Source organism: Equus quagga, chromosome 7 (assembly GCF_021613505.1).
Source record: "Equus quagga isolate Etosha38 chromosome 7, UCLA_HA_Equagga_1.0, whole genome shotgun sequence".
Taxonomy (NCBI): Eukaryota; Metazoa; Chordata; class Mammalia; order Perissodactyla; family Equidae; genus Equus; species Equus quagga.
In genome coordinates this window covers 76,139,497-76,166,065 of record NC_060273.1, presented here as the reverse complement: position 1 = coordinate 76,166,065, position 26,569 = coordinate 76,139,497, and the positions used below count along the sequence as shown (strand labels likewise).

The following is a 26,569-nucleotide window of genomic DNA, read 5'->3' as shown; positions in this document are numbered from 1 at the left end:
GTTACAGACCAGGAACTCTTCATCGTGACCTAATTTTCCTCCCATAAAAATCACAGCACATAATAAAGAGTACACCACACACATTACAGGGAGGCTCCTAATCCTTGTAAATTGCGGGAGCATGTGATGGATGGGATTAGAAGAGGTGTGAAAATATGTATGTAACACGGCTAAGAACAAATTCCTCAAGTGTCAGTGGTCTACACTGTCAAGACGGGCCTGAGGTGGGGGCCAGTGGAACTTGAATTTTATAGATGATTCAAGGGAAAAAGAGCAGCAAATTCTAACATTACTGTAAGCAGTTAAGATTATGTTTTGCAAAGAGCAGTAATTAAATTTGCACTTATAAATTAAATCTTTGTGTCCTGACTGCAAATAACTCCTTGTTGACTCTCCAGTTATTTCCCTTCTTCTACTTTTTTATTGAATGCAATAATGTCTCAAACTCTGAGTATCAAACTGTTAGGTGCTTCAGTCCTCAGCACAGTCCTGGGAGCTTTTACAGATGAGGCATCTGAAGGTCAGAGAATTACACAGCTGGCTCAAAGTCACAGAGTTAGTAAGTGACTAAAATCAGATCTGGTGGACTCTCAAATTTATGATCTTTTCATTTTGTCCTCTGTCTCTCAAATTAACGACAGGTTTAAAGACCACAAGTGGTTGAGATCAAGACAGTCAACTGTCTAAGTCCCAGTCCAGCTGCACTCATCTACGGGACCTGGGACAAACCAGTTAATCTCAATGAGTCTGTTTCCTCCCCTACAAGATGGCAAGAATAATAGTACCTCCTTTACAGAGTTATTGTGAGTAAAATAATGAAATAACCAATGTAAATAACTCGGCATGGTCAGCACTCAACAAATTTTGGTTATTTTTGTTGTCATTTTGCTGCCACCAGCTCCTGCCCATTCTTTGCCAGGTTCTGTGCTGAGCATTTCATGTGATTATCTTTTCAATAGCTCTGGAAGGCAGGTATTAGATCTCCATTTGCACAAGGGAAACAGGCTCAGAGCGGTTAAGGCTCTTGCCCAAGGTGAGCCCAAGTCTGTCTAACTCCAAAGCCTGTTGCTTTTTCAGCCGTATATAATGACTGTAAATTCCTTTCCTATACTCTTTGTGATGCTGCAACAATGATGCCCATGTCAGTGATGGTGAGGTCAGTGTAGCTGAAGGTGTTGCCCACTGAGTAAGCAGCAAAACCAGGACTCAGCCCAGGTCTGTGTGACTGCAGAGGCCAGGCCACGCCTGACCACTCTGCTGTGTGGCTTAAGGGGAAACAGTAGCTTGGTATTTATGGGTCTGCTAATTCCACATATGGGAAGCTTGAAATTGGGGATACTTGGAAGAGTTGTCCAGAGTTATATTTTTATTTTATAGTCTTATTCCCCACTAGCTTCCAGAAGGCCTGTAGTCTTCCCGATGACTTTTATTTCTAAGCCATTCCTGATTAAGTCAGAATTAGTTCGTAAGTTTGGAAAGAATTAACAGGGCACTTGGGGTACAGAAAAAATCCCTCCCTTTTGTGTTAATTTGGAAAGTTTCTGTGAAATGAGTAGATTGTTCCAGCCACATGGTAGAGCTCCCTAAATCCATTGCTCATAGAGCATACGAGCTCACGTCTCCACCATTCAGCAGGGTCATTTGTACAGTGATTCTTCTCAACAGAACGAAGGAAACTTCATTTGGTTCTCTTGAAATCATCTCTTCCAAACTAAATAGGGTTGGAATAACCAACGAACAAAAAAATTGTGAATAATTCAGATTCTCATCATAATTCCAACTTGAGCTTTTAGCACAGAGGCAAATTCTTGGCCTGGCTACAAGGTGGCCAGACAATAAGCAGCCTTTAAACAACTTGCATGTGTTCAAGTTTCAGAGTTAAATGAACAACAGTAATTTGGGGACTGATTTCCCACACCCCTTGATGAAGGTTGTGTCATCTGCTCTGACTTGGTTTGGTTTACAAAGGTGCCCTTGCACCTCAGAAATATGTGTGATAGTAGTGGTGATAGTCCCGTGTCTGGCACTTTACATTTTGCAGTGTGCTCACTTGGACATTATTGCATATGGCCCTGAGAACAGCCCTGTTGGAGCTCTTCAGAAGCCTGAGCCTGGCTCATAATAAGACCCAAAGAACAGGCCTTCGGGACTGTACTTATCCATGGTAAAAATCTCCTGGAACTGATTCTAGAGTGCTCAAATGACTTTTCTTTTAGAGAAAGCAGCCAATGTGCAGAATGAAATTCTCTCATGTGTTCCCATGTCTCTTCCTGCTCAGCTGTGTATAAACATTGTTTAGAAGCAATTTTTCACGCATCTGTCTAAATCCATGGTCCTTCCTCACAATGTACTCTTCTTTGTTTCTCCAGGGTTTACTACAGTTTTTAGGAAAGACTAAATACTTGCATTTTTGGTAATGGTTGAAATTGAAATGTATATACATAATCTTTGTTCCCATTGGAGTTAGGCAAGGACTTCATTCTCAGTAACTCATTAGGAAAGAGACAAAACTTGGAGGCCAGACGTAAGGGGTGGAGGCTGGAGGCCCGTCACTAGATCTGAATTCACTTACAAGTGTTTTCATCTAGGGATTGCTGAGCGTGCTGTACCTGAGGCTAGAGGCGGAAGGGTGCTAAGAGATACCATTATTTGTTGAAATCTGTACTTGTAGGTTTGGAGGCCCTGGCTTCTGTAGTGAAGATTGACTGGAAAAGATGAGCTGAGTGAATAATGACTGCTGAAAAAGTGGAGCAGAGAGGGCAGATGCTAAAAACTGCAGCCCTAGGGTTTCAGTCCCCGCCCCTCTCCTGCTTAGCTGTATGGCAGGTCCGGAAATCTCCCTGTGGAATGGTCACCCTACTGATTGTGTGCTAAGTTGACCTATGGCTTGGAGATAAGTCATGTGGAGTACCTAGCACAGTGTCTGGCAGGTGCAGACACTCATATATAGGAGGAAAGTCCAAATGTCAATGGTAATGGTGCACAGTTAGATGTCACCGAGGAGCAGCCATGGCTCAGCATTGTTGGGAACAAAGTAAAGAGGGGAGACAGCTTCTCAGAGGCTGTGGTCCTTGAGCTCAACAGCAACCATAGTTTCTCTCTCCTTCCCTTGTAGATACTCAAAGGGGTGCTGGACACACGTGTAGCACTGGTCCTTATTTTTAGCGGTGCCAGCCCCTCTGGAAGCCAGGAGGTTTTTGTTTCTTTTGCTTTATTTCCCCTTCTCTCCTTATCCCCTTGCCCCAATTGAACTCAGCTATGTGATCATTCAGTTTATTTTGTTGAAAATTCAGTCCCCTAGGGAAAATATAATAACGCTGTTTCCAGACAGCTGTGTTTGGGAGCAAGACTGACTTAACCAGCTGGCTGGCATCATTGGATCCCAAGGACCTGCCAACCCATGGAGAGCAGCTGTTTTGGCTGAAATTCTTATCATTCTTATGACTTTGCTTCCTATATATCAGCTTCTGAGTTCTGCTTTTAAACACACACACAAAGGAGAGAGGGCCATGAGAAGGACTCTGATGTGTCTAGGGCTGCCCATAGTTGAAGGGAGTGGGGTGCCACCACCATCCTCTTGTTACTCATGATTGTTGGGAAAGAGAAAATCCGGGAGGCAGCTAGCTCCAAAGAGTAAGAAATGATAATGAGTGGATCAGTGAATATTGATATCCCAATATAGCTAGGGTATTATGCAATCATTAAGAATCATGTTTGAAGATTTTTTAATGGAGGGGAACATGTTACAACATAATGTTATACCAAATGTATAGGATACCAAACTGTATAAAGCATATAATCCCAATTATGGAAAAGTGTTTTGACATAAATGTGATAACTCATAGAAAGCACTTAACCTGGTGCAGCAAATACTCAGGAAATCCCAGCTACTGGCTGCAAACTCTCTAACCACAGGGCATGGGTTTGCCTCATGCACTGTTATACCCAGAGTGCCTGGTAAAAAGAAGATGCTCAGAAGATCTTTCTGGGTTTTTAAATTTTTATTATTATTATTTTTTATTTTTGGATGTACATCATATTTCGAATTCTGTGTACATTACATCATGTTCACCACCGGAACACTAATTATAGTCCATCCCCTCACATGTGAGCCTAATCACCCCTTTTGCCCTCCCCTCTTCCCCCTTCCCAATGGTAACCATCAATCCAATCTCCAAGGCTATGTGTTTTTTTGTCATTGTTTTTATCTTCTACTTACGATTGAGATCATATGGTATCTGACTTTCTCCCTCTGACTTATTTCACTCAGCATAATACCCTCAAGGTCCATCCACGTTGTCACAAATGGCTGTATTTCGTCATTTCTTATGGCTGAGTAGTAGTCCATCGTGTATAAATACCACATCTTCTTTATCCACTCGTCCCTTGATGGGCACCTAGGTTGCTTCCATGTCTTGGCTATTGTGTATAATGCTACAATGAACATAGGGGTGCAAGTATCTTTATGCCTTTGTATTTTCAAGTTCTTTGGATAAATACCCAGCAGTGTAATAATAGCTGGATCATATAGTAGATCTATCCTTAATTTTCTGAGGATACTCCATACTGCTTTCCATAGTGGCTGCACCAGTTTGCACTCCCACCAGCAGTGAACAAGGGTTCCCTTCTCTCCACATCCTCTCCAACATTTGTTGTTTCCTATCCTATTAATTGTAGCCATTCTGACTGGAGTAAGGTGATACCTCATTGTAGTTTTGATTTGCACTTCCCTGATAGCTAATGATGTTGAGCATCTTTTCATATGGCTGTTGGCCATCCGTATATCTTCTTTGGAGAAATCTCTGTTCAGATCTTTTGCCCATTTTCTAATTGGATTGTTGGTTTTTTTGTTGTTGAGCTCTATTAGTTCTTTGTATATTTTGGATATTAACCCCTTATCTGATATATGGTTTGCAGATATCTTCTCCCAATTGTTAGGTTGTCTTTTCGTTTTGTTTATGGTTTCCTTTGCTGTGCAGAAGCTTTTCAGTTTGATGTAGTCCCATTTGTTCATTTTTTCTTGTTTCCCTTGCTCGGTCAGACATGGTACTTGAAAATATGCTGCTCAGACCAATGTCAAAGAGCATACTGCCTATGTTTTCTTATACAAGTCTCATGGTTTCGGGTCTTACATTCAAGTCTTTAATCCATTTTGAGTTGATTTTTGTGCATGGTGTAAGGGAACGGTCTACTTTCATTCTTTTGCATGTGGCTGTCCAGTTTTCCCAACACCATTTATTTAAGAGACTCTCCTTTCTCCATCGTATGCTCTTGGCTCCCTTGTTGAATATTAGCTGTCCATAAACGTGTGGGTTTACTTCTGGGCTCTCAATTTTGTTCCATTGATTTGTGTGTCTGTTTTTGTGCCAGTACCATGCTGTTCTGGTTACTATGGCTTTGTAGTATAATTTGAAATCAGGAAGTGTGATAGCTCCAGCTTTGTTCTTTTTTCTCAGGAATCCTTTGGCTATTCGGGGTCTTTTGTTGTTCCATATAAATTTTAGGATTCTCTGTTCTATTTCTGTAAAAACTGTTGTTGGAACTTTGATAGGGATTGCATTGAATCTATAGATTGGTTTAGGAAGTATGGACGTTTTAACGACATTAATTCTTCCAATCCAAGAGCATGGAATATCTTTCCATTTCTTTGTGTCTTCTTCGATTTCTTTCAACAGTGTTTTATAGTTTTCGGTGTACAGATCCTTCACCTCTTTGGCTAAGTTTATTCCTAGGCATTTTATTCTTTTTGTTGCAATTGTAAGTGGGATTGTATTCTTAATTTCTCTTTCTGCTACTTCGTTGTTAGTATATAGAAATGCAGCCGACTTTTGTACGTTGATTTTGTATCGTGTGACTTGACTGTATTCCTTTATTATTTCTAAAAGTTTTTTAGTGGAATCTTTAGGGTTTTCTAGATATAAAATCATGTCATCTGCAAAGAGTGACAGTTTTACTTCTTCTTTTCCAATATGGATCCCTTTTATTTCTTTTTCTTGCCTGATTGCTCTGGCTAGGACTTCCAATATTACGTTAAATAAGAGTGGTGACAGTGGGCATCCTTGTCTGGTTCCTGTTCTTAGAGGGATAGCTTTCAGTTTTCTCCATTGAGAATCACATTTGCTGTGAGTTTGTCATATATGGCCTTTATTATGTTGATGTATTTCCCTCTATATGCATTTTATTTAGAGTTTTTATCATAAGTGGATGCTGTATGTTGTCACATGCTTTCTCTGCATCTATTGAGATGATCATGTGATTTTTATTCTTCATTTTGTTAATGTGGTATATCACGTTGATAGACTTGCGAATGTTGAACCATCCCTGCATCCCTGGAATGAAACCCACTTGATCATGATGTATGATCTTTTTAATGTATTGTTGTATTCGATTTGCTAGTATTTTGTTGAGGATTTTTGTGTCACTGTTCATCAGTGATATTGGCCTGTAATTTTCTTTTTTTGTGTTGTCCTTATCTGGTTTTGGTATCAGGATGATGTTGGCTTCGTAGAACGAGTTAGGAAGCCTCCCCTCCTCTTCAATTTTTTGGAAGAGTTTGGGAAGGATAGGTATTAAGTCTTCTTTGAATGTTTGGTAGAATTCACCAGGGAAGCCATCTGATCCTGGACTTTTATTTTTTTGTTTTGTTTTGTTTTGTCTTTTGGTTTTTTTTTTATTGAGTTAATGATAGGTTACAATCTTGTGAAATTTCAGTTGTACATTAATGTTTGTCAGTCATGTTGTAGGTGCACCACTTCACCCTTTGTGCCCACCCCCCACCCCACTTTTCCCCTGGTATCCACTAAACTGTTCTTAGTCCATAATTTTAAATTCCTCATGAGTGGAGTCATACACAGATTATCCTTCTCTAACTGGCTTATTTCACTTAACATAATTCCCTCAAGGTCCATCCATGTTATTGCAAATGGAATGATTTTGTTCTGTTTTACAGCTGAGTAGTATTCCATTGTATATATGTACCACATCTTCTTTATCCATTCGTCTGTTGCTGGGCACTTAGGTTGCTTCCATGTCTTGGTTATTGTAAAAATGCTGCAATGAACGTTGGGGTGCATAGGACTTTTGGGATTGCTGACTTCAGGCTCTTTGGATAAATACCCAGGAGTGGGATGGCTGGATCATATGGTAGTTCTATTTTTAATTTTTTGAGGAATCTCCATACTGTTTTCCATAGTGGCTGCACCAGTTTGCATTCCCACCAGCAGTGTACGAGGGTTCCTTTTTCTCCACAACCTCTCCAACATTTGTTACTATTAGTTTTAGATATGTTTGTCATTCTAATGGGTGTAAGGTGATATCTTAGTGTAGTTTTGATTTGCATTTCCCTGATGATCAGCGATGATGAGCATCTTTTCATGTGCCTATTGGCCATCAGTATATCTTCTTTGGAGAAATGTCTGTTCATGTCTCCAGCCCATTTTTTGATTGGGTTGTTTGATGTTTTGTTGTTGAGTTGCGAGAGTTCTTTATATATTAAGGATATTAAGCCTTTGTCAGATATATGACTTGCAAATATTTTTTCCCAGTTAGTGGGTTGTTTTTTTGTTTCAATCCTGTTTTCATTTACCTTGAAGAAGCTCTTTAGTCTGATGAAGTCCCATTTGTTTATTCTTTCTATTGTTTCCTTTCTCTGAGAAGGCATGGTGTCCGAAAAGATCCTGTTAATACTGATGTCAAAGAGTGTACTGCCTACGTTTTCTTCCAGAAGCCTTATGGTTTCAGGTCTCACCTTTAGGTCTTTGATCCATTTTGAGTTTATTTTGGTGAATGGTGAAAAGGAATGGTCAATTTTCCTTCTTTTCCACGTGGCTTTCCAGTTTTCCCAGCACCATTTGTTGAAAAGACTTTCTTTTCTCCATTGTATGCCCTCAGCTCCTTTGTCAAAGATAAGCTGTCCATAGATGTGTGGTTTTATTTCTGGGCTTTCAATTCTGTTCCATTGATCTGTGCACCTGTTTTTGTACCAGTACCATGCTGTTTTGATTACTGTAGCTTTGTAGTATGTTTTGAAGTCAGGGATTGTGATGCCTCCCATTTTGTTCTTTTTTCTCAGGATTGCTTTAGAAATTCGGGGTCTTTTGTTGCCCTATATGAGTTTTAGGATTCTTTGTTCTAATTCTGTAAAGAATGTCATTGGGATTCTGATTGGGATGGCATTGAATCTGTAGATTGCTTTAGGTAGAACGGACATTTTAACTATGTTTATTCTTCCAATCCATATACATGGAATATCTTTCCATCTCCTTATGTCGTCATCCAATTCTCTCAGAAAGGCCTTATAATTTTCATTATATAGGTCCTTCACTTCCTTAGTTAAATTTACCCCAAGGTATTTTATTCTTTTTGTTGCGATTGTGAATGGTATTGTGTTCTTGAGTTCTTTTTCTGTTGGTTCATTACTGGAGTATAGAAATGCTACTGATTTATGCAAATTGATTTTATACCCTGCAACTTTGCTGTAGTTGTTGATTACTTCTAACAGTTTTCCAATGGATTCTTTGGGGTTTTCTATATATAAGATCATGTTGTCTGCAAACAGCGAGAGTTTCACTTCTTCCCTCCCTATTTGGATTCCTTTTATTCCTTTTTCTTGCCTGATTGCTCTGGCCAGGACCTCCAGTACTATGTTAAATAAGAGTGGTGATAGAGGGCATCCTTGTCTCGTTCCTGTTTTCAGGGGGATAGCGTTCAGTTTTTGCCCATTGAGTATGATGTTGGCTATGGGTTTCTCATATATGGCCTTTATTATGTTGAGGTAGTTTCCTTCTATGCCCATTTTGTTCAGAGTTTTTATCATAAATGGCTGTTGGATCTTGTCAAATGCCTTCTCTGCATCTATTGAGATGATCATGTGGTTTTTATTCCTCAGTTTGTTGATGTGGTGTATCACGTTGATTGATTTGCGGATGTTGAACCATAGTTTTTGGGAGGTTTTTGATTGCTGTTTTGATCTCCTTACCGGTGATCGATCTATTCAGATTTTCTACATCTTCTTGGTCCAGTTTTGGAAGGTTGTATGTTTCTAAGAATTTATCCATTTCTTCTAGATTATCCAATTTGTTGGTGTATATCTGTTCATAGTATTCTCTTATTATCTTTTGTATTTCTGAGGTGTCCGTTGTAATCTCTCCTCTTTCATTTCTGATTTTATTCATTTGAGCCTTCTCTCTTTTTTTCTTGGTGAGTCTAGCTAAAGGTTTGTCAATTTTGTTTATCTTTTCAAAAACCAGCTCTTGGTTGCATTAATTTTTTCTATTTTTTTTTTAGTCTCTATTTCGTTTATTTCTGCTCTGATGTTTATTATTTCCTTCCTTCTGCTGATTTGGGGCTTTGTTTATTGTTCTTTTTCCAGTACTTGTAGGTGCACTTTTAGATTGTCTATTTGGGATTTTTCTTCTTTGTTGAGTTAGGCCTGAATTGCGATAAACTTCCCTCTTAGAACCGCTTTTGCTGTATCCCACAGATTTTGGCATGTCATGTTTTCATTTTCATTGTCTCCAGGAATTTTTTTATTTCTTCTTTGCTTTCTTTATTGACCCAGTCATTGTTCAGTTGCGTTTTGTTCAATCTCCACATTTTTGTGGCTTTTCTGGTTCTCTTTCTGTAGTTGATTTCCAGTTTCATACCTTTGTGGTCAGTAAAGATGCATGGTATTATTTCAATCTTCTTAAATTTATTGAGACTTGTTTTGTGGCCTAATATGTGCTCAGTCCTGGAGAACGTTCCGTGGGCATTTGAAAAGAATGTGTATTCTGTGGTTTTTGGATGAAATGTTCTGTATATATCTACTAAGTCCATCTGGTCTAATGTGTCCTTTAAGGCCAATGTTTCCTTATTGATCTTCTGTTTGGATGATCTATCCATTGGCGTAAGTGGAGTGTTAAAGTCCCCTACTATTATTGTGTTACTGTCTATTTCTCCTCTTATGTCTGTTAATAATTGCTTTATATATTTAGGTGCTCCTATGTTAGGTGCATAGATATTTACAAGTGTTATATTTTCTTGTTGGATTGTTCCCTTTATCATTATGTAGTGCCCATCTTTGTCTGTTATTACAGTTTTTGTTTCAAAGTCTATTTTGTCTGATATAAGTATTGCTACCCCCGCTTTCTTTTCTTTGCCATTTGCATGGAATATCTTTTTCCATACTTTCACTTTCAGTTTATGAGTGTCTGTAGGTCGGAAGTGTGTCTCTTGTACGCAGCATATACATGGGTCTTGTTTTTTTATCCAGTTGGCCACCCTATGGCATTTGATTGGTGCATTTAGTCCATTGACATTTCAAGTAGCTATTGATAAATATGTATTTATTGCCATTTTGACCCTTTTTTTTCCCCCGGGTGTTTTAGTAGTTCTTCTCTGTTCCTTTCTATTTCTCTTGCTCTCTTCCCTTGTGGTTTGATGGATATCTTTAGTAATATGTTTGATTTCTTTTGTCTTACTTTTTTTCCTGCTTGTTATAGGTTTCTGATTTGTGGTTACCATGAGGATCCTGTTTAATATACTATGCATATAACAGTCTATATTGAGTTGATAGACTCTTTAGCTTGCCCTCTTTCTAAAAGCTCTACTTTTTCTCAAAAGATCTTTCTTGATTGAATGAATGAGTGTTGTTATTATATATGAATTTAAAAAGGAATCGTGAAAATCTAAGGACATAGGTTTCTATGTTATCTTCTGTAATTATATCTATAATGTGGCAGCTTCACCACTCTGCCTCAGTTCTTCATTATACATGGTGAGGACAGTACCTGTTGCTCAAGGTCACTGAGAACTGAGTGAGCTACATGTAAACACATGCAGTGACTGGTCCCTAGGGAGCCACCATTGAACGGTGGCTACTGCAATCATGGTAAGCAACATGCAAGTGGTAGCCATTTTAATAGTTCTGCCATACTTGTATCTGTAGACAGAAAGATGAGAGTTGTCATGATTTTTGTCTATCATTTCTTCTCATTTTTTACCCTGGACTTTTTTTTTTTAATAAAAGCTTCAAAGAAAAAAGTTCATAAGAAAATAAAACTCAAATGTTAACAGTGGTTATCTCTAAATAGTGGAATTGAGAGAGCTTTTTGTTTTCTTCTCGATGTTTTTCTACATTTTCCAAATTGTCTGTAGTATTTATATGTTACTTTTATCATCAAGTGGAGGAAACTACCTTTTTTCTCCATTTTAAATAAGAAAAAGAGCACTCAGCATCAAAGATAACACAGCTGCTGAACTAAAAAGGATACTCCATCTGAGGATGATTGAGGCCTGGGAAATGGTGCCCTGCTCTGTGCTGCTTTGTGGGATGTTTTAATGCATTTAATTGCATTAAATTTATAGTGTTAAATGCATTTGGTGCATTTAAATGCATATTTCACATTCTGAGAAAGTTGTGAAGCAATTGTTAAGAATTGGGGAACTAGAACCATTGAGGAAAAGTAAAATGATTTTGATTAATTGTTTCGGGACAAAGGTGGTCAAAATACTTTAAGTCCTGTAACAGACAATGACTTATATTTAGCACAGCTGCTTTCCATTTCCCCTGGAGAGAACAACAAAAAGAAGCTCAGTGGAAATTATAGCAGAAGGGGTTAGAAATGGAAGTGAATGGTTACCACACTCCAGGATACGCTTCCGAAGGAGGATGCTTAATGCCAGTTCCTAGAGATATTTAAAATAAAGTCCTGAGCAAATAAACGCTGGTGGTCTTTTCATGTCTTTTTCTTGCTGATTCGTAGACACCACCAAGCTTTCAGTTACTGGTTCGGGCCTGTGCTTTCTCCCCAATTCATGGTAGTGTATAATCTTTTCATGAAACTTTACTTGCAGATATTTAACACCGTGCCTGATACGCCTCTCACCAATGCCCAGCTGCACCTATCTCGGAAGAAGAGCAGTGACTCCAAGCCCCCGTCCTGCAGCGAGAGGCCCCTGACGCTCTTCCACGCCGTGCAGTCCACAGAAAAACGTGAGTCCCGCTGCTCAGGGCCAGCGTGGCGCTGGAGGGGCGTCCGTCCCACCTCCTGGCTGCTCAGCACGCACACCTCCAGCCTCTCTCTGTGTGCCGCTGCCCCTTGTGTCCTTAAGGACTGTGTATCCTTCTGCCCTTCCAGGCTCCATGGCTGAGGAACCCCGACAGGCCAGGAAGCAGTATTGCTGAGAATGAAGGGCAAGGGCCACCCACTGTTCAGGACTCTCTTTCCAGGTTTCCTGTGGGCAAACAGCTGAGCCACCTCTCCTCCTGCTGCACAGTGAGAGCTCAGCTCAGGCAGCACTTCTTCTGGCCCTCTTTTGTTAGGGGCTCCCAAAGAACCTTCCTCTCTTTTTCTCAGTTTGTAATTAAATGCTTATTAGGGCAAGTCACATACCCCGCTAGAATGTGACTCTGTGAGGGCAGGACCTTGTTTTGCTCATCCGTCTATTCCACCTCTCCCAGGGCCTGGTGTGGGGTAGGCACTTAATCATTATGTGAAATTAATTAATGAATTAATTAGAGAATAATACCTTCCCCGTCTTGTTCCAACTAGCAGTGTTATCACTAATATTGTATCAAATCTTTTTTTAAAGATTGGCAACAGGGACTGGCCCCGTGGCTGAGTGGTTAAGTTTGCGTGCTGCGGCGGCCCAGGGTTTCGCCGGTTCAGATTCTGTCTGTGGACATGGCACCGCTCATCAGGCCATGCTGAGGCGGCATCCCACATGCCACAACTAGAAAGGACCCACAATTAAAAATATGCAACTACGTGCTGGGGGGCTTTGGGGAGAAAAAGGAAAAATAAAATCTTTAAAGATTAGCAACAGATGTTAGCTCAGGTGCCAATCTTCTTATTTTCTCTTTCTTCTCCCCAAAGCCCCCCAGTACATAGTTGTATATTCTAGTTGCAGGTCCTCTGGTTGTGCTATGTGGGACACCGCCTCAGTATGGCCTGCTGAGCAGTGCCATGTCCACGCCCAGGATCCCAACCAGCGAAACCCTGGGCCAGCAAAGTGGAGCGTGTGAACTTAGCCACTCGGCCATGGGGCCTGCCCCTCAAATCTTTTTTCCATCTCAGGATTTCTGAGTTCTTTGCAGTGATCAAGTCACTGGGCCCTAAAATATCCAGTCTTGTTTGGCTTTTGTAATCCGAGAGTTGAGTAGTGTGTTGTAGGAGTCGAGGGCCCCAGCTCTGCCTGAAGTCAGTCATACTGGGTTCTTGTGCCCCGAGCAACACACGGGCCCACTTTTCCCCTTCTGTCAGCCTCAGTTTGCTCATCTGTAAGGTAAGGATAATAGTGCCTCTTTCATAGGGAAGTTGTGAGGATTAAATGAAATTGTGCATTTAAGCATCTGGCCCAAGGCCTGGCCATGGCAAAGGCCAACATGGCAAAAGCTGAGAGCTGCTGCTATTGTTATTAGTCACTGTTTAATCACACGCAGGTACCAAGGCTAGTTCGTTCACCAACCAACTTTTACACAGCGTCTGCCAGGGACTGGGAATATAAACATGGGCCCTTATCTTTAAAGAGCTCAGGACTGAGTAAGGGAAATAGACGGTGAATAGATAATAGTAAGCCAATGGGATGCATTCAGAGAGGCGGGAGGATGGAGTGGTCAGAAGCACACACCGGCACCGGATTGCCTGGGTGAGAATCCTGCCTCTGCTGCTCACGGGCTGTGTGTGACGTGGGCAAGTTATCCCATGTCTCAGGGCCTCAGTCTGCTCTTCTGGAAAATAGGAATGTAAGAGTTTCTACCTCACCAGGTTGTTGTGAGTTTAAAGCACTTCAAACAGTGCCTGTTGCAGAGTTAGGTGCTCAGTAAACGCTGTGGAGGGGGGCGTGTGATATTGTTATTGTTATTATTATTATTACCATTACTACCTCTACTACTGATCTCTCTGAGGTACAATAAAGGCACAAAGCAGAATAATGTCCCACTTTGCCTTGAAGAGGAGAGGTTCCCTATCCAGATTGGCATCTTTCTATTTCTTTGTTACAAAAAATGTTTTTTTATCCGCTTGTAATTCAGAAGTAATGGCCTTCCTTATCATTCCTCCTGAAAACAAATCTTCCTGCCCCCAGAACATGACTGCATTTAAGGATTTCATAGTATCCCACAGTGTGGCTGCACTTTGGTGTATTTAGCACCATTTGGGTTGTTTCAGATATTTTGCTTTTATAAGCAAAGCTACTGTTATCATCTTTGTAGCTAAATCTGCTCATATTCATGATAATTTCCTTAAGAGAAATTCGTGGAAGAATTCCTAGGTCAACAGATACACACACTTTTCGGGCTTTGACCTCGTGCTGGGATAGGCTTCCCTTCGAATGATAGCCTGTGTTTCTTCAATATCTGGCTTGGGTCTGCACACAGTCTGGGCCCCTCCAAGTGCACAGGGAACCCTTGGAACAGGCCTGGCCTCACTCACATCTGCCACAAACAAGGCATCAGGCTGCGGGGCGAGATGCCTCTCAGGTTTCCAAGAGATCCACAGTCACTTCCATGTTCTGTGCCAAGCACCGTACAGTGCAGATCAGGACAGATCAGACAGCATTGGTAAATTCCTCTAAGCTTAAAATAGTGCGGAGTTTGCAGTTAGATTGAATCAGAAGCAGCTTTGGAACAGATCTTAAAGCGTACTCTGGGAGCATGTAAGAAAGAAGATGGAGATTCAGAGAAAATCAATTAGATCTTTACCCAAGATAAATCTTATCACACAGGCAGAGGATGAAAGTGAAGGACGTGTGAGAGCAGACCCGCCTCAGTCGCAGAACAAGCTCCCGTGGCCCCATCTATGGACGGTGGACCAAAGGATGCAAGACAGGAAGCAGTATATCTCTCCTCTGAGTGTTAGGAAATGTCCCCTGGAAACAGGACTGGAATCTCCATATGCTCGGATGTTTGTGGGGTGCTTAGCTTTCTCCCCTTTCTCAGAGAAGAAACATTTTCATTGAAAAGTATATAGGTGTGTGTATATACATACACTTCTTATAGTGTGTTTTGGAAACCACTTTTTTTCTGGGAAACTAGAATGATATCCAAGCTGGCTTAGAAAGCACCAGAGGAGGGGTGGGTGAATTGATGCTGTGAGGAAGACGGCCAGTTGGAAGGTTCTGCCCGCACTCCCCCCTCCTAGGTTGTCATCCAGCCACGCATCACTGTCGGATGAGCACTTGATGGTGCTCAATAAAGTTTTCATACACCTTCATCCCTTTGTCTATCAAAGCACTTTGCTGCATTTACCTTTAGAATTAAAGTACAGGTAAAGACCCCGCAGGGAATTTTTGGGAAAAAAGTCCTATATTTCCATATAATGATGTTTTTCAGTTAAAGGCCTCTTCCCATACCTAGCTCAGTACTTCCCAAACTTGAATCACATACATACACCTTCATTCACTCTTTGGGCCACAACCACATAACTCATGCTCTGTGGTTTGTTTAATACATTTTTTTAAATCTATTTTAAAGAAACTCACTTCTTTACATGGCCTACTCCTACTCAGTAAAACCTCTAAAAACATGAGTTTGATGGTCTCCTTTCACTGTTCACTAATACACATTAAAATAAATATCTACCCATTAAGATAAAGAATGTTCATCCACATTCAAATTGTCTTGTGTCCTGCCTGTGGAATGTGTACCACAGTGTGGCGTCCACAGACCTTGCTCTGAATTTTTTTTTTTAAAGATTTTATTTTTTCCTTTTTCTCCCCAAAGCCCCCCAGTACATAGTTGTATATTCTTTGTTGTGCGTCCTTCTAGTTGTGGCATGTGGGACGCTGCCTCAGCGTGGTTTGATGAGCAGTGCCATGTCCGCGCCCAGGATTCGAACCAACGAAACACTGGGCTGCCTGCAGCGGAGTGCGCGAACTTAACCACTCGGCCACGGGGCCAGCCCCTTGCTCTGAATTTTTGACTGACTTAGGTCTTTCCTCTTAACGTAAATATACAAATTCAAGTTTCCTTTGTCCACTCAACTAGAATTGGGTTCAGAGATTGTCAGCTGGCTGTTTATATCATGGTGGACACTCACTGTCAATCTGTCAATTTTATGCTGTGCACTTTTGGTTCTTTGTGATACCTGTCCAGGGTTGATGTGACCTTCCCTCTCTTTACGTTCTTGCCTCAGAGCAAATACCTTGTTAGAGGGATCATGCTTGTGTGGACACATACACACACACACAAGCACATGTCCACATTCCTCTCCTCTACCTTCAATCTTGGCATATGACGTTTTTCAGAGCCTCATTTCTGCTTTTGTCTGTCTGCCTGATCTCTTTTGAGTTCACTTCTGCATTTTCTCCTCACTGATGTACTTGCAGTGTAATATTTTCATTGGTCAGCCCTCTCTTCAGTCCCCAGTGGAGAGGTGTAATGGGCCTGAAACTCCCAGAGTAGCTCACATGGGTGTCTCTTTTTGAGAGGTCCCTGGTGTTGGTTGTCAGCACACATTTTTCTCCCACCTCTCTGCAGTGTCCCCTGCTCTGTGCAGAAGTTGGAGCGCGTTCTTTTCTTGCAGACGTGAATCTGTGCCAACACTCTTGGCCTCAGATTGTCATGGAAGTATCTGACATATTAGTTGATGCTCATGGATATGTTTTTTATTTTCCAGAAGGAGTTTTTCCTTCTGTGTAAGTAGACCAGTTGTGTGCCCACGCACCTCCATAAGACTCTTTTTCTTTAATCCATGGATAGTAGTGGAGTCTTTGCCAGGTGGCTCGCTCTTTTTCCCTAAAGGTAAAGCTGTCGTTATGATGACAGTGGTCTCTTTCCAGAATGAGGGGCTGGATGCTTTCTTATACTCTGCTGGGTAGGGTCTTTGGTCAGTTACAAGGCAGCGTGTGGCTCCTCGTAGATAGTGTGTGGTGGAACTGGGGCTAGGAATGAAATGGGAGTAGTCTCTGAAATTACAACTTTGTGGAAGAGAACGAAGGAAATAGAGAAATGGGGGATTTAGGAAGTGTCATAGCAACAAATGCAAATCATTAGGAAACCACTAAATATTGTCATGAGGAGGGGACTAGATACCCGACTTGTCAGTAGCTAGTGAAGAAATATTTTCTAAAAGGGGGAATTCTGAGAAGGATGCCAAAGGAAATGAGAGTCACAGTCTGGCCCAAAGGACAGTAGGGTAGTCTATGATGCCTAACAGACGAAGCGTAGAAGAGAGTCTTTCTGTAAATATCAAAGGGTAGCTTTTGTCTGTAAAACTCAGGAGAAGACTGTAGAAAGATATGTTCCCAAATTGAACTTGGAAAACATTTTCCCATAGAAATTGATTTTTTATTTATATATGTTTAATATATATGGCCATATAATTTATCAAGCGCTTTCTCATGCTAGGCACTGTGCGTAGCAGCATCTCATTTAATCTTTACAATTGTATGACACAAGTACTGTCCCTATTTTACACTTGGAGGGAAATAAAATTTAAATAATTATTAATCATTAAATAATAATTATTAAATAATAAACTCAGGGTCACACAGCAACAAAGTAGTAAATTTGAACCCAGTCATTCTGACCTCAAAGCTACACTTACTGTTAACCAGTCATTATTCTGCCTTCCAATTTCAACTTGCAAGATTGTTCTAGAGGAGATGTGGTTCTGTTAGGGTTGGCTTTTGTGACCTGGCCTGCAAACCTAATTATTTCCAAGGGAAAATGTTTCCAGTTCCACTTATGAACCTAGAGCTTAAGCTTTCATTAAGCTAGGGATCTGCCTGTAAAGAGCTGAGGAGCTGCTGTGGGAGGATAAATAGATGCAATTGATAAAGAACCTTGAGACCAAGCTAGATTTTGAGCCTCATTCAACAACATCAACAACAACAATAAAAATAATTATAGCTCAGCTAACATAGCAAGCAGCCTGCTGAGCCCATTATTAGCTCATCTCATCCTCACAGTTGACAATCATCCCTTGAGGTAGGGTCTCATCCACATTTTACAGACAGGTATACTGAGGCTAGAGAGGTTAAGCAGTGTTGTCTCCAAAAGGGTGCCTCTGTCAGTTCTTGTGCCACAGAAGTGAAAACCTTGCTAGGCTGAGTTACAAAGCAATAAAAGCCATCTGTCCCAGTTTCCATGCTGTCGTGGGGACAGTTGAACCATGTTGAATGGGTTCCTCAGGATGCGCACTGGCGGGCAGCAGCCCCTCCAGATCTGCAGCGGCTCACAGAGAGCAGCGTGCATTCAGCAGAAGCTTTACTCTGCTGAGCCAGGGCAGTCATGCTCATTTGTGACCACCTCAGAACAGATGGAACAAGGCTTTTCAACTGTGCTGCCAGAAGAATGGTGGCGAAGGAGACGACTGTTTAATCTCCACGTTTCCACACAGATACATCATACAGCAGAATCGGACTAGTGTATCTGGGTGAAAGGTACTGACACACAAGCTGTACTTTTTCCAGACAACTGTAAAAGGTAGAGCCAGAAGGACAAGAGGGAACGAGCAACCAGGTCTTAGGTCTTGTACCTTTTAGATTTCTTCCAAGAGGTTGAAAGGTGACATTTACCACTTATTTTGTCTCAGATTTTTAGCACTTATACCAAGGTGTTGAAATGTGTTTCTTGGCACAGTGGTTCTTAGACTTGGGTGTGTATTAGAAGCATGTAAGGAGCTCATTAAAATTACAGATGCCTGGTCCCCTCCCTGCTATGCTCTGAATCAGGAGGTCTTGGCTGGAGCTCAGGTATCGGTATTTTTAAAAGCACCCTGATGATGCTGGTGCCAGCTACAGTTAGCGAAGCATTGGCTTGGGCAGGGGGAGACAATCAAGGTTGCTTGTCTTCTGTCATTACCAGAACGTCTCTTTGGCTCTCTGTCAGGGTTTGGGACAGCCTGGCATGGCGGTTGACAGCAGGGCCCTGCGGCCAGATGCATGTTCCAAGGCCATCTCTATCACCTGCTGGCTCCGAGGCCTGGAGTGCATTACTTTCCTTTCCTGAACCTCCCTTTGCTCATCTGTAAAATCGATCACTAATAATAGCTTCCTTGGAGGATATTTACCATGATGAAGTGAGCCAGTGCATGTAAAGTACTTGACACTGGGCCTAGAACATAGTAAGCACCTAATAAATGTTAGCTACGATTATGATGATTATCATCAGGCTGCAGTTTTACTTTACATTTGACTAAGAAATCGTTCTGCCTCTGGAGCCTGCAGGTTCCAAAGGAGAGGCCCACACGTGAGGGTAATACAGAGTCACCCTGGCCCCAGAGAGAGCCCATTTGATGCTTGAGTGCAAAGACAGCAGCAGCCCGGGGATGTTGTCCAGCGTTGGTGGGGTGGGAATGGATCCTTGGGCTTTGTTTTACATGGATCATGTTAACTAGCTGCTGGGATTAGAGCTCCGATTAATTCTTTTAGTTCAGTTAATTCATCCTGGACCCTCTCCCAGACAGGCCCAGTGAGAGGGTGAGATTCAGCGCATACACTCTCAACTGTGTCTTCCTTGTTGAAAAATAGCTGGGAATTCATGCTATTCAAAGGCTTACATAATGTCTTTCTCTGAGCAGTCAAAGCTGCAGCCTGTGCCTTTTCTCAGGTTGCCTCTGCAGATCCTGGGCGCTCTGGGCACACCTGTTTGTTTTGGCAGACGACATGTTTATCCACATGGATTCCTATTGTCACACGGACTGTAAGGTGTAATGTGGCTCTTGGCTTAATTATGTGTGGTTACCATGTGTGACTGAAAACCGCATAGTTAATGTGGCCATTAAAAAAAAGAGTCTGTGGAAAGAAAGCTAATGGCAAGGAAAAAGTTCAAGATAGATCATTAAAGGAAAACAAGCATATTACAGGCTCATATCTCTGGCATTATCACTAAGTGAACAAAGCAGGTAACTCAACATTAGGTATGATGTTATCCCACTTTGTTAAAAGAAAAATGTATATGTGTGTATTTTAATGTATAGCAAAACGAGTGGACGTTTACACACCAATCTACATATAGGATATTTGTATGCTTTTCTGTACTTTCTAAATTGGAGAGGAAGGCATATTTATTACGTATTGACTGATTTTTATGTTATTAAAAAGAAAACTCCCTAATCATACTATTTCACTATCTGAAGCCCATTTTGCAGTGAGTCACAAACATAAGTAAATATATAATTTTCCTCTTTCTACTGAGCAGTAGTGTAAGCAGTCTATATGTGGACTCCCTCAGATGTTGGGGATCATAGATTAAAGGGAAAATGTCCCTTCTCAAAAGTAAGTTCTCAGGCAGAAAGGAGGGCTACGCTGTCAGTAGAAGAGTATCCATTTAACTCCCATCATTCAACTCCCTATTCAGCCGTTAACTAGAGGCTCATTCCTACACCGTGGTGTTTGAAATGGTGTTGTTTCAGGGGTGGGCTTCCCCACTGTGTCTCCATGTCTCATTCCCATGAATCAGCTCAATCCTGGGGCAGCCACAATGACTTCCCCATTCTCTCATGAAATCCAGTTTTATTGACATTCTTTCCCTTTGCAAAGAAAGGGGTTATTATGAGCACCACGGGGAGAAAAGTCAGTCAGTCAGTCCACACAGGACCAAGATCAGTTGTTGTTTTGCTGAAGACAACCTGCCAAAAGCTGTAATATCATGTACGTGTCCTATGGTCAAAACAACAGATTGACCAGATTTTTCACTTATCAGCTCACTGTTTGGTCCATCATTGCCCAAACTGCTTTTTAAGATTATTTTTTAAACATTGCCCAGACTGTCTTTATGTGCCCAAACACATTGCTCAAACTGCTTTTTAAGATAATTTTTATCATAGGAACTGACACTGGGTCAGCATGAAATCAGACCACCTCAGATTTTATGTGGCTTGGCATGCCACTATTATCAGGAGCAAAAGCTACAGGGGAAGAAAAATTGCTTCAGAAAATCTGATTCTAAGCTTCCCATGTACTTGGGTGTTTCCCAGAGATGGTAAACTCAGAAAGTGCTGTATACTCATCATTTTTTATTGCAAAATTCATTAAGCTGCCATGCTATTGTCATCCTATCTTGTCAAGATGATACGTGACAGACCTCATTGCAAAACTTTAACCAGCAGGAGAAGGTACACCTCTCTCCCCACCACTGCACAGGAAAGCCTCTGGGTATTTTGCTTTTTGCCTTAATATTTTTTGCGTAAAGCCTGTGTCTTTGCATAACTTGGTCTTTCTGGTAATTCCCTTTTCTCCCTGTCTGATCATGTGGAGAGAGAGTTCCCTCCTTTGGGCTCTGTGAGGCATCAGGAGCTGCTTTTAAAGAACAGTCACCTTCCCTCTTCTTTTTGACAGCTAGTCTCAGACATCATAGAAAAATGAGACATGAGCCTGTATTCTGACAGACTTCCTTCCATGCGTGGTGGGAAACCTCCCCCAAAGTGACGCCGACAGCCTGTGTTTCGTATTTACCCTTCAGCTCTGTGTAGTCAGGGAGCCAGGCGTGTTCAGGCCTGCCAGGACGTGTGAATTTGGCTTGGCTCTGTGTGTGCGCTCCTGGCCTCGCCTCTGGGTTCCATGATAAACAGAGACCCTACCTCTCATAGGGGGTGGGGTTGTCATTAGAGTGAGCAGGAGTCACTTGGTAAATATGGACAGTGAAGTCTCTTAGCTCCCAGATTTCCATGGCAACCACCAGAACAAGTACAATATCACCAAAATTCTTCTGTGGCTTTCTTTTTTTAGTTGCAGTGATTTGGTTGCATACTCATGTTTTTCCGCTTCTGATTTGTACAAAAAACAGACACTCTGCCCACTATAACCAGTACTTTGGTTTCAAGGACATTAGCGGTCCCTGTCTGAAGCACCTGAAAAATTTAATAACGAAAACTGCCTCTTTCTGTGCTAGCAGAATACATTTTGATTGTTTATTGTTGCCTTATATTTATTATTTATCTTATAACCATTCGTGGAGCTTTGATGTATCCTCCACACGGGGTAGGCACCAGTAATGTATGAGCTGACGCTGCCCTGCCAGGTCACTGGTCATGGATGCTTGATGTATTCTGTGTGGGCACACGTGCCCCTGCCCTTGAGTCATTTGCATTCTTAAGGACCTTGTCCACATCCAGTTTGTCACTCCTCATAGAACATAGGTTCATGAAATTGTCCAACGCATTACCCATACATGTTTATATTTGTTTGGAGACTTACTTTATTTTATCATTTCATTGTTTCTGGGCTCTTATTTCCTGTGACTAAGAAGACTGATTCTTGTTGACAAACATGTTTGAGGAAGGCAACCCTTCTCACTAACTTCAGCCAGTTTAGGAATACTCCTGAATTGTGGGCATTCTTTCTCTGTTGGTCATAGAAATTGTTCTCTGTGATCTTGTTGCTTTGACTCATATCTGGTTATTGTTTTTCTTTTTCAGTCCACTAGCCTATAATTGTTTTTCTGCAGCAGTGTAATTGCCATCAGTCCCCCTTATACTGGCTGATGGGGATGCCAGAGCAAGTTTGAATCATCAGTGACTCAGAGAAGTCCAGCTCTGGTATTTGAATGATTTGGTTAATTTCATTTTTTTTTTTTTTAAGTCTTTTAGGCTGCCTGTTCTCATTATGTTTTTCTGTCAGGAGCAAGGACTCATTTGCCCACCTGACAAAAAATCCTCCTGTGTTGAGTGACATTACTGAATCATTTTCTCTTTAATTCTTAATTCCAAATACTTTAGAATTCGTCTTGGTACACTTTGCCATAACCACTAAGACATCTGATTTGCTGTTGTTTTTACTCTCTACCCCTTCTCTGGAATAATCCGCACCTTCCTACTCACCCTTAGTAAGGATTGTCAGCATTTCAACTTAGAAGTTCTCAGTCTCATTATCTGAGTTCTCATGTCAAATAAAACTGGTCTTATAGTCAGACAGTGCCAGGTTTCCAAATTTCCTTTTAGGTCCATCGAGGGATACCAGTAAGGAGGCTGCTCTTAGCATGCAGATTTGGCTTTCTTGGCTGCAAAACTATGAAATCTTAAGATTAAATTTTTTATGTTTTCTTCTTGGACAAAGAACTCCTTTCCCCGATCATTTGCTTTTGTTGTTTTGTTTTGTTATGGGTTGTACCATATGTGAAAGATCCTAGATATTTAAATAGAAGTCAAAGTAGAATCTTAAAAACAATTTATTTCTTAAAAAAAGAATTCTTGTGTCCTCCAGTAAATGAAATACGAGGAATCCTGAAGCTCAATCTGGGTGTAGCCACCTGTTTTATTTCATTGACTTTTCTAGTCCAGAGAGGGTTGAGTTTTCATTATCCACCCCATCCTCATTCTTTTGTGAGCTTACTTCAGACAAATATCATTTTCCATATGCTGCAGCCTTCTTTGTTAGCTCGTAGAGAAACTCAGTCTATAATACTGGAACAGTAGATACATTCTTAAAAATTTTACCTAAGTCCAGTTTTTAGAATTGAATCTTTTTATGAACAGTAGGATTCTGCTGAAATATTTTATAAAGCACAGCATCTTTATATAATGTTTTTTCAGTTGTGATTTCCAAGTTTTATCTGTCAAATGTCCAATCTTAGGTTGCTTATAGTCTACCGAAGAAGGTGGACATATGACCAAATAAATGTGTGCGATCTAATAAATACTCTAGTGTACATCTGAATAAAATACCAAGAAATTAGTGCAGGGGTCTGCTAACTGTCTGGGGACTGTGTTTGGTACTCAGTAGGTACTCAATAAACATTTCTTGAATAAATGAAAATTGAAGAAGTTTTCATCTCACATACTCTCTTTTTCTAATGGATAGTAAGGCAGAAGAAAATGTCTCAATAATATTTTAGAAAAACTAATACACTTTTAGCAAGGTATTGTTTTTAATATAGAGAATCATAACCCTCTCATGGACAAGTAAATACAATCACCAGAGAAATGTGAGCTATAATTATCCTCTGTTATTTCCTTGAATTCAGAGAATTATGTCATGTAAACTTGGCCTCAAACTAGAGTTAATAAAACTACACATCTCTCTTCCCATGTGAAGCAGAAAATGTCTCCACTGAGCCCCAAAGAAGTGTCATTTTTACTCCCCGTTTTTGTACAGTAGTCCTGGGCTCCTCACAGTCGTTCAGGAATCTTGATAGGAGTATTTCGTGCAAAGGAAAATTTTACTTTTACTGATTCATTCTGATTCATACTGATAAGTGGCGTATCCATTCCCTCAATGATCCCCTAATTATGTGATTTTCGAGTTGTTTTTCTTCCCAGTAGCAAGTTCCCGTTTGTGGGCCCTGTTAGTCCTCCTACCCCTTGGCTCAATGTAACTCTTTTGGTTTCTGTTTCTTTGTTGCTGTTTCTGTTTGGAACTTAAGCTCTTGAAATATGAGTAGTTCTCCATCTCGGGAATCAATTTAATAATCTACATTTTTCAAAATCTACTTAGAGTTCAGGAATCTCCCAGTAGCCTCAGGGACTTCTTAACTCTTCTTTGTTAAACAGGGCATTGAGAATTTGCTAAGATATTAGGGGCTTTTGGTGTGTGTGTATTTATTGTGACGATTACTGTAACATCATTTCATAAGCATAATCAATTTTTACGTACATGGCTGGTACAAGGGGAAAAGTATTTTTTTTATTGTGACGTCACCCTCTTTATTACCTAAGGAGACCGGAGTTCAGATGTCGACCTCTGAACCACTATGTCAGTGAGCCCAGTCTGTCTTCTTAGGCATATAGTACACCTTTGGCTCATTTCACAAAGGCCCAGTGAGGATTAACGCAGACACAGTGTTTCTTGATAAGTGAATTGATTACCAAAAAGTCAGTTGATTTCAATATGGTGTATTTGTAACGAATGTGAGACAAAAATGATATTCCAAGTCTCTAATATTTTGCTACAGCAGTTGTGCCTATGCCATTTAGTCAAATTATCCCCAAAGTGTTTTCTTCAGCACGTGGTTCCAAGTTTTTAAAGATGGAAAGAAACAGAAAGTTCTTTTCTTTGAGCAATGTTCTGAAGTTTACAAAACGCGTTCTTCCATATGATCCCACTTGATCCTCATGACAGCTCCTCAAGCTGTGCAAGGCAGTTCTCATTCTCCCATTTTATAGACGTGTTAACCCAGAAACAGAGAGTGAATGAGAAATTGCCTTAGGCCACAGAGCCAGGAGAACTCAGGTTTTCTCCATCCTGGTTTAGTAATATTCTCCAAGCATTAATGACTGGACTGTGGACTCAGTTTTTTTTAGATGCAGGCTACTCTGTCGCCCTTACAGATCTATTTATCAAAGAACTATCTCGAAGCTAAACATCAAATACACGGAGCTAGAGGCAACCCAGAAGGGTACGTCTGGGGCCCAGTGAGGAATTTAGACTGCAGAGTTATAAGGAAGTTGATGACCAAATAGTAGACATTTTATGGTGAGGTGTGATAGAATTGGAGGTAGGACATGGCCTGAGCAATTAAGACAATATTGAGGGCAGGAGTTTTAAAATAAAAGTCTAGTGTCACGGAAACCAAGAGGATCTGGTTGACTGTAAGGGGGCTATGAAGGCTGCTCTCTGTTCTGACCATCTGACAGTCAAAAGAAGACACAATTTATAGTGCAGTGATAGGGCCACTCTTAGGAAAAAGGCTGGTTGTATTAAAGGACAGGTACATCCTGTCAAGCTGAGGAGGAGGTTTTGCTCTAAAGTTTCAAGTCGCCTGTTCCCCTTTGACTATTCCTTTCCCACTTGTAATTCTTCTCCTTTTCTCTGTCCTTTTCTCAGCTTCATTGGGATCAGAGATCTCAATCTGGTCTTATTATGTTAAAATTTTTATATGTGTATGAACAGACTATCCCTATGAAATAATATTAATATGGGGCTTATGGCCTTTTTTTTTTCCCCTCAGAGGAACAAAGAAACAGCATCATCAACTCCAGTTTAGAATCTGTCGTCTCATCAAATGCAAACAGCATCCTCAATTCCAGCAGCAGTTTACAGCCCAACATGAACTCCAGTGACCCGGACCTGGATGTGCTCAAACCCACCCGGCCCAACTCACTGTAAGTATGATGTCCAGTGGCCTGCCACAGTAGGCCCTTGGTCAGCCGTTTCACCCAGAATTTGCTCTCTGGTCCCTTCTGACTTAGAGCATTGCCCCATGAACATGATCTAAACCTTCTCCCTAAACTTGGAGCTTGGCTGTTTTGTTAGAGATTTTTTTAAGCATCATTGTCTCCAAGAGGAATCATTATTCTTAAACATGCTGCTTCTTGGCCTTGGTGATCTTTGATTTACCATCCTGCTGAGATGGCTTTGGTGATGGCTGTTGCCTGTGTTGGCTGCTGGGCATGAAAAGCAATTTCTTTTGGTTTTACAAACATCCAGGCACTGCAGTAGCTCAGCAGATCAGTAGCCAAGTCTGTTTCACTCATTCATGTTGTCTCAGTTTCCCTTCTCCCTGACTTGTTGAGAATTTTCAGTGCCACCTCTGTGTCCACTTCCAGAAAGAAGAGCCCCCAGTAGCCCTTTGGGTCTTCAGACCCTCAAACCGTAGCATGACTGTTCGCATACCAGAGACTCTAAAAGAGAAGAACTTCTATTGCTTCCTTCTTGGGTATTGAGCACTTGTTGCCGAGACAGGCAGTTTTGGGGCTGCTTGTCCAGT

General features: G+C 41.1%; 1 protein-coding gene across 5 annotated transcripts in view; it reads left to right on the top strand.

Annotated features, from left to right (window-relative positions):
- Positions 1 to 26,569, top strand: part of ARHGAP26 (Rho GTPase activating protein 26) — a 415,746-nt gene that overhangs the window by 314,119 nt on the left and 75,058 nt on the right. For all 5 annotated transcript variants that reach the window (XM_046667198.1, XM_046667197.1, XM_046667196.1 and 2 more), the window contains exons 19-20: positions 11,836 to 11,974; positions 25,811 to 25,964. In XM_046667198.1, coding sequence (XP_046523154.1) covers positions 11,836 to 11,974; positions 25,811 to 25,964 — 293 coding nt within the window. The remainder of the gene's footprint in view (positions 1 to 11,835; positions 11,975 to 25,810; positions 25,965 to 26,569) is intronic.